Genomic DNA, 8573 nt, shown 5'->3' with positions numbered 1-8573 from the left:
CAATCCTTTTTATGCTTTTAAAGATAATGTCCTAACTTTCATTTTTTTTAACTTATCAAGAAGATGAAAATTTTAGATGGCCCACCTTTATTTTTCAATGAAAAATTGAAGTAATTGACTATTACTTTTATTAATATACACATCAAGTTATTGAAACAGTGACTTCATATAGTTTCCTCCTTAAGCATGGCATTTGCAGGTACAGAGATGCAGAAATGGCTATAGGCTTCAGATATTAACTTGAAAAGATTCTTCAACAGCAGTTTGATATTGGCTTTCCTCGTCTACCCAAAGGTTCACAAATTCTCCATAGTCAAATTGTCTTTGATTTAGATGACTAAGGAAATTTCAAGTAACATGGCTAGGATCTCCCCAAGGAAGAGACACACAAATAAGACACATCACAGGAATTATCTGAAATAGGTGATTACTGTTACAGTAATCCAGTAAATGCTGTCTGGTAAAATTTGATTCTTGATACAATGGACACTTAAAGGTGGGGAGCCCAGAAGAATGTGTATTCTCTTGATAAGTTTCAGTGTTATCAGATGTGGATGTTTCACTCCTATTACTGTTCCTTACTGAATCTTGAGAGATATGGAAGTTTGGAATGATAGGAGAAACATGATATTCATCTTGATACTTCTTACAAGATTTGTAATGATGTCTTATACGATAGAATTTAATCTGTTTTGCACAGCTTCTGCAGCTACCAGAAAACTTCCTCATGATATTTTCAAGGTGTAAGGCCCATTCAGCACATGCTCTTTCATCTTAGCTGTAGGAAGTGGCCGTGGAAGGATCCTTGGCCATGGTGGGGGCAGGGGGGGGGGGATCACCTAGGTGGCAGTGGCATCCTGGGGCCGACTTCCTGCCCTTAAAAGTCTAGTTTTAAAATTTTTATTCTCTGTTCTTTGCCCTCTCAGCCCCAAATCATCTATGGTTGGTAGATATTCTTATTAAAATTCAACCTGTACCAATTATTTCTCAAAATATTTGCTGATTTATTTTATGTTTTCTCATCAAACTTGTCCTTTTAATAGTAATGTTAGAATGTACATGCTAACATGTTAGAATTCTATCAATTCTAACAATGTTAACAATTCTAACAATGTTAGAATGTTAGAATAATCTCTCATTCACATCTTGCTGTTTGCAGACCTCTGTTGTCTCTAAATTTTACTTTTGGGTTAAGCCGGATCCGTGAACAGCTGTGTACCTGCGTGTGACCCATCATTGTGGGCATTTGTAGCATGACGTTTATGGAAATTTGCTTTGGCATTACGCCCTCCATCTATGTTGAAGACAGTAATAATACGTAGCCCTATTTAATTCTTTACTGTATTTATTAGAGATTATGTAGAGATGGTTTTGAAGGTTTGTTTTAATATTTTAGTGCCTGTATGTGTGTTTGTGGGCCCGGGGGAGGAAATTTTCCTTAGCAACAGTGAAATTGTGTAATTGATTACATTTCTGTCTTTGAGCTGCCCACAGTTAAGTGTCAAATTTGAAAGTCACCTCTAAAAACAGTATGTAACTTTATGTCATGAATTTTAGACATTAACCTTAGCTTCATGTTATTTTTCCTGTTGATTTCCTTCCTGTCCAATTTCTTTACTTTGGTTAGAAAAAAATTTGGTTAGAAAAATTCTCATTGTAGATACCCAATGTATTTTATTTTTTGTGTCTTATGCTACTAGAATCCTTTTTGGAATGAGCTAAGTTTCAATTAAAAGCAAACAATAATATTCTTATTTTTATATTCCAAGTTTGCTCAATGGATATTTCTGGAAAGATTGGCTAAGCATCTTCAAATTTGTGGGTACCCACTGCACTAGAATTATGTGGGGCCATAGCTTTGTCTGATAATCCATGTAGGTGAAATAATACTTTTCAATCTTTATGATAATCTTTAGTGTGGAGTTCTGTTGTTTCCACAAAAATCTTAAAACCAAGGAAGCCACAGAGAACTCATTTCTGGTATGATATTCATAAAATGACCTTAGAGATAGTTTTGGGGATCTATATGATGAAGAATGTTCATGTTCAATTTAACGTTCACCTTTATGTTTGAAAAATAACACTGCTTTTCTGCACTTTCACCCAACTTGGTCGCTCAAGTTGACCAGAGATTCCCACAAGACCATTTTTACTAGAAATCCAAGCCTCATGGTTGAGACTTTGCCAATAATATTGGGTCAGTTTCACATTGGCTTCCTTATTGTGGATAAAGCTGTAGCAGGAGAAATATTTATCAGTTTAAGAGCTGGTAGGGGCACTATTGCTTACTATGCAGCCAATCCCCCATCTACATAGCTAACAGAACCCTGATTTTGTTTGCACAACCATGTGCCCAGCCCCAGGGGACAAGGAAGCTTAGGTTCAGCTTACAATAGCTGCCTTGTTCCCATTCTCCAGAGACTCGCTTTCCCATCTTCCTTTGCAGTTAAGAGTAGCCATGTCACATGTCAATACCAATAAGGCTCAAGGAGAAGTCTGCTGGGGCGCTTCTGGAAAAACTTTTCTCCTGCTTGTAAGAAACAGAGAGATGGGGAGAAAGTGGTGGCCTCCCTGGATGCACCTCCCGCTTCCTTCCTTTTAATGTGCACGAAGTCAGTGTCTGCCTCCTTGGAACAAGCCTGAAGACCAGAAGCCAATATGCAATGATGGTGGGATGGAAGGTAGGAAAGCACCAGGGTTTTCTGACATTAACTACCGCACCAACCCTGAGCCCATCTACCTCAGACCTCTTATTAAGCAAACAATAAATGTCTTTATGTTTTAAGATTGTGTTTCTCAAAGTGTGTTCTGGAGATCTCTGGGAAACCCTGAGACCCTTTAAGAGGTCCCGTGAGGACAAAACAATTTTCATAATAATATTAAGACATTATTTGCCTTTTTCATCCTTATTCTCTCATGAGCATACAGTGAAGTTTTCCAGAGGCTACATGATTTTTGATATCACCACAGACTGAAGGGAGAAGCAGACAGAGAATACAGCTGCCTTCTATTAAGTCAGACAAGAAAGAGATTTGCAAAAATGTAAAAGTGGCATTCTCACTCATCTTTTTTTCTTTTGGAAAACAGAGAGCTACTTTTCATAAATATGTTCTATTTATGTTACAATGTAATGGACTTACTATTTTAAAATGAATTAATAAATACAAATTTTAAATTTTTCTCAGCTTTAATTTTTTTATATAGTGAACATTGATAGATGTAAGCCACATAAACAAAGTCTTGGGGATCCTCAATAATTTTTAAGCGTGTAAAGGAGTCCTGAAATCAAAAAAGTTTGAGAGCTGCTGATATAAGGCATTATTAGATGCATTTTTTCATTAATTGCTGCAGAAATGGTTAATTTATGCAAAGCATTCCTGAGTGATAACAGAACAGAATTCTTCTTGGGGGAGAACTTTGTTTAGAAAAGCAAATGGATGGGCCATTATGACTGTAGAGAGATAGCAGTGCTGGGGCCACCTAGGAATGAATGAGACAAAGAAAGAGCCTGACTTCTCAGCACAAGAAAAGAATAAGAATTTGGAGTATTTGGGGGTGAGTTTGCTAGGGAGAGGAACAAAGGAGAGGGAGATGGCCCACGAAGTGGCCAGAGATTGAGCTGAGTTGGAAAGATGCCCAGGGGAAGGGTCCTCCGCGGGGGAAGGGGCAGGAGTGAGGGGGAGAAGAATGCCTGAGGGCTAACTACTATTCTATCTTAAACGTTCCTCTGTGCTCTTCTGTGAGGTAACATCTCGTTGTTGCCTCCAAATTCTCAGCAAATGTCTGCTATACATTCACGGCAGCCTTGGTGAGTGGTTTGGAGAAATTGAAGCAAAGAAGCTTTATTATATATTAGGGTTGACATCGAGTAGACAGAAAACAAAAAGTGAAATGTGGGTGCCAGAGAATTCTGAGCAAGTCAGAAATCACTAGGTAATCTCTACCGTTCTCCTGCCCAGGCCCCTATACGGTGCTTTCCCGTAAGTATTGGAAAAAGACACCGGGTTTCCCACTGCAAAGGAATTTGAGACCATTGTATTAGAATTTCAAAAAGCTGCATTGCTGTAGCTGGTCTCTGTATTAGCAATGCACTGCAGCTATTTTCCAGAGGGCTTGGCATTTAATGGCTGAGTAGTTGCTGTCATTCCTTTCTAGGTGCCAGGAGACAGGAATTTTGTAGGTACTTACCTCCTGGTGAGGATTTAAAAGGCAGGTACAGTTCTCTGGGGGATATTTTTGGAGGCAGTCAAGTTGATTTTCCAAACATGCAATCTCAGCATTTTACAGCATTTTATTTATTTATTATTGCTGCCCTTTGGGGTTTTGGCAGCTTACCTAAAAGATGGCCACTTTTCATGTTCATTTACTCGGTTTATAAAGAAAATGTTTCACTCAGATATGGGGAATCTGTACTTATTTAATATGTTTTAAAAGTCTAATGAGGAGTTAGTAAGCACTTGGAAACTTTGCAGCTTTCAGGATGAAAGCAGCGATCTGTGGTTATGACATCATCGCTGTTAATTATGCCTTTGCAAAAATCTGCCTGAATCGGAGTAGAGGTGGATGTGTCTATGTGGTATTTAACATGATGATTAAAATATATTAATGATAGTTTTCACTTCTAAAGCATGGCACATCTTAGAATCTTCTTTAAAAGTGCTTCCACAGGCTTTAATTAGCTCTTATAACTGCTAGGAAAGAGTAAAACAGCCCCATTTTACAGAAGAGGAAAGTGAAACACAGAAGGGGCCTGTTTGGGGGAAGGGTTTTGGTAGAAGGAAGCTGCCTCCCCACAGCTCAACAAAGAGCTTAACCTTTCTGCTCTGCTTTGACCGAGACTTCACATTCACAGGCTTTAAATGAAGACCACAAATTTGTTCAAACCTTGACACGCTAGACACCCGAGCCAAAACAGCACAGTTTGGGGTCCATAAGAAATTATTGTTTATTATAAATGACCTCCTAAAGTTATCTAAACAACAACAAAAAAGAATAAATCAAATCGGCCACAAAACTCAGACGTTCTAATTCTCAGTTTTGTCTTTAGTTTAACCATTTTGAGTTCTGCATTACGTATAGAACTGCTCTCGATTTTTAAAAAAGGAAAAAACGATTGCTAACTATTTCACTTTTTATAAGTTATTTTCATTTTCAAATGAAGGAAATACAGGAAAGTTGATAGGAATGCATGGCAGTAAATGCAGAGAAAAACAGAAAATTTTCTTCTCACCAAATATATCTAGTTATATATATGAACGGGGCTAAATGAGGGGCATACTTTTTAAAAGCTATTATGAAAAATGTTCAAATACATACAAACTAGAGAGACCCATATATTCATCACCCAGTTTTCACAGTTATCAACTTTCTGCTATTTTTGTTTCAATTTTCCCCTGCCACTTGCTTTGTAGGAGTATTTTGAAGCAAATCCCCGACATATCATTTCACCATAAATATTTCTTTTTTTTTCCTTCTATATAAGAACCTTAAAAATAGAACCATAATACCATTATCACACACAACAGAAAACCAATTATGTATATTACCTAATAATCAATCTGTAGGTTGTTTCTACTGATTGCTTCAAAATTGTCCAAAAATTGCTTTTTCTTAAGTCTCTTTAACTTAACAAATCATCTCCTTTCTTCTCCCTCCTCCTCCATTCCATTCATTTGTTGGAAAAACTGGATCATTTGCCCTGTAGAACTTTCCACAGTCTGTATATTTAAACTGATTGTATCTTTGGTGGCTTTCAACATCTTTCCACCCTTCATATTTCTTTAAATAGTAGCTAGATTTGGAGGCTTGATTAGATTCTTCAAGTTCTTTTTCTCTTTTGGCCCTGAGCGTCAGTGATAATGCTGTGCACTTTGTATTAGGTCACATCAGCAGGCGCCTAATGTCTGGTTATGCCATTTTTGGGACATGTTAAGAAATCCATAGCCACGGTTTTATTGCAACATAGTGATTTCCTCATTCTATCACATCTGCATTTATTAGCTGTGATTATTTTATAAAGAAAACCTTTCCTTCATCAACTAGTGTATTTGATTACCCTGAAATACAGTCCACAAAGGAAAGGCAAGATAAATGTTTGATTCTTTCCCTTTAGTTATCACCTTTCAGAATAATGCCCTAGTTACCTCCAAAGGCTACTGATGAGTTTTTCTTTTTAAAGTATCATTATAAACTCATGGATTGAACAAATATATTTATTTTATTTGATGCGTTTCAATTCATTACAGTCACTATTCTTATTCATGCTTGTCCCACCTTTGACCAGTGGACCCACTCAACTTTCCTTCGACCCAAATATCTTTGATGGCTTGTCTTCTGACATAATATGTTCCAGGATCGTGTTGTATTTTGCCTGGCCCAGATCTGGAAGCAGCCTTTTCTTCAAGGAGCGCTGGTTCTTTTTACTGAGAAATGAAGAGAAACCTGCTTAAGGTGCAATTGCAGAGTGATGATTTCAAAATAGGCTCCAAGGAGGTGTATCTTTGGGCAGCGGACAGCGTTTGTAGAGTGAAATGGCAGGAAGGGACCCTGGGCCAGCTGTTCCTTTATGAAAGAGCAAACAGGGTATCAGCCACCATCAGAACTACTACGTGGCAAGGTCAGGGGTGCACAGCACTCGGAGACCCTCCCGAGGGTGTGACCTTTGGCAAATCGGGCCCTTGCCCTGGCAGTCCTTTCAGCCGGACACTCTGCGGCTGCAGGTGCGTGACTAACGTTTCCGGCGCAGACGCGCCCTGGGACTTTCCCGAGCCCCTGCCTTGCCCTGCGGAGTCGGTGAGAATGGCGCGGCGGGGGCGGGGAGCGGGCGGAGTCCGGGGTCTGGGAACTGCCGGGGCTCTGGAACCTCGGCGCCCCCTGGCGACCACGCTGGGTGGGGCGGAGCTCAGCGTCGGGCTGCCCCACCTCTTCTCCCCCCGGTGGGGCTGGGTGGGGCTGGGTGAGAGGCTGCCAGTAGAAGCTGCAGAGGTTTCGCAAGGACATGACCTTAAGGGGAAAAAAACCACTGTGTCACGCGGGGTTGCCAACCGGGGCTAGCGAGCTGAACTAGTTCCCCAGGGAGAGATGGAGGGCGGGACTGGGCTGAAATGTCCAGACTTGTGACTGGCTGCCAACTGCCTCTCCATTACCGCGGTGGTGAGCCCTGTGCCCCGGGGTACGGAAGGGGGCGCAAATTCGCACCCCGACTGTGTGCCGACCCGCAGTTGGGGCGACATCACTCCGCTGGGGAATAGTGGAATGAAGTGGAATGAAGACACTGTTTTTACTGCCCTTCCCGTCCCTTAATTGCAGAACCCGTGAGCCCAAACTGAACTAAAACCAGCCCCCACGGAGCTGGGTTTCTACTGGAAGGTCGGAAGTGAAACGACAGGGAAAGTAGGATGATTTGCTAATAGAGAACAAAGGAGTTAGGCGCTTTTGGCACAGGATGGGTTGGTTCAGTCAAGGTAGTTTAGGGGTGCCTGGCGAGAATAGGAGTGGCTATCTCTCCCTCCTTTTATCATGCAGGCAGCGGAGTGGCCACCGGGATGGGGATCCTTTGTATCCCTGTCTTGCTAGGGTCCCAGAAAAACCCATGGACTGGGAGACAGGAATACTGGCTCCTAACTTCACCTCCACCTGACTGTCACCCTGGGGAGCAGGTCACTTAACCTTTGTAGGCCTCAGTTTCCTCACTTGAAGAGTGATGGTCTGAACTAAATTATGGAATATGTTTTGAGTATAAGGCAAGGGAAGTGAGGGTGCCTATCCTGAGACCACACGGTAAGTCAGAAAAAGGCGGGGCCAGAGGCTAAGGCTGTCACTCACCCCAGTTCTCTTTCTATAGCTGCTCCACGCATTTTCACATGGGCTTCATTAGCAAACCTTTGTGCACCACTGCCTGTGTGCTGAACATAGGCTCTCCATGAATGTTTGTGAGACCTGGGGTAAGAGTACACATGGTGGCCACATACCATATTATACATATTTTAAAGTTATACATCAAGCTAACAAACTGTCAAATAAACTATGTCCTATCCTCTTATCTTGTCAGATATCTTCATAACAATCTGGGAGGCCAGCTCCAAGTTTGGAATGTTTGTATTGGTGCTTCTTTACTAATTCTGAGCTGGAAGGTGGTGGCACAGAGAGTGCCCCAGCTCAAGGTTCATAGTGTGGCTTCCCACTCTTCCCAGCAACAGTCCATCCCACGCGACAAGGGCCCTTTGCCACACATGTCCTCGGTGCAAACAGCTAGCCCTTAAGGGGCCATTTCTCCCATGTGTATAGTGGTGGGTGGCACTGTCTACCCTCAGGAAGATGGACTAAGAAAAGAAAGCTCAGAATCTGTTGGTCAGGGAGTTCTGAGGCCCCAGGTACCCAGAACCTGGGTAGGTATGTCCTTTGGCCCCATTACTGCTCACCCTCCATCTTGCCCAGTGTGCAGGTGGTAGCGGCCAGGCGTTGCTGGGGTGCGGACTTGGGTCAAGCACAGCCCTGGCCCATCCAGACACTGTCAATGGCAAGACTGATGCCTGTGGGCAAGGAGGTAGGGTGCCAGGAAGGGGATTATTTCT

The 8573-nt window shown here is 41.8% G+C and overlaps 1 protein-coding gene across 1 annotated transcript; it reads right to left on the bottom strand.

Moving 5' to 3' along the window:
* Positions 1-228: 228 nt before the first annotated feature.
* LOC308495094 (E3 ubiquitin-protein ligase RNF138-like) lies at positions 229-7232 on the bottom strand (the record flags this gene model as incomplete). Its single annotated transcript, XM_081043043.1, is given in 4 exon segments — positions 229-348; positions 352-773; positions 6609-7002; positions 7146-7232. Coding segments are annotated over 4 exon segments (1023 nt in total).
* Positions 7233-8573: the final 1341 nt, after the last annotated feature.

Source organism: Rhinolophus hipposideros (assembly GCF_964194185.1).
Source record: "Rhinolophus hipposideros genome assembly, chromosome: X".
NCBI classification, from domain to species: domain Eukaryota; kingdom Metazoa; phylum Chordata; class Mammalia; order Chiroptera; family Rhinolophidae; genus Rhinolophus; species Rhinolophus hipposideros.
Note: the sequence above shows the minus strand (reverse complement) of the source record. Positions and strands in the feature narration are given on the sequence as shown.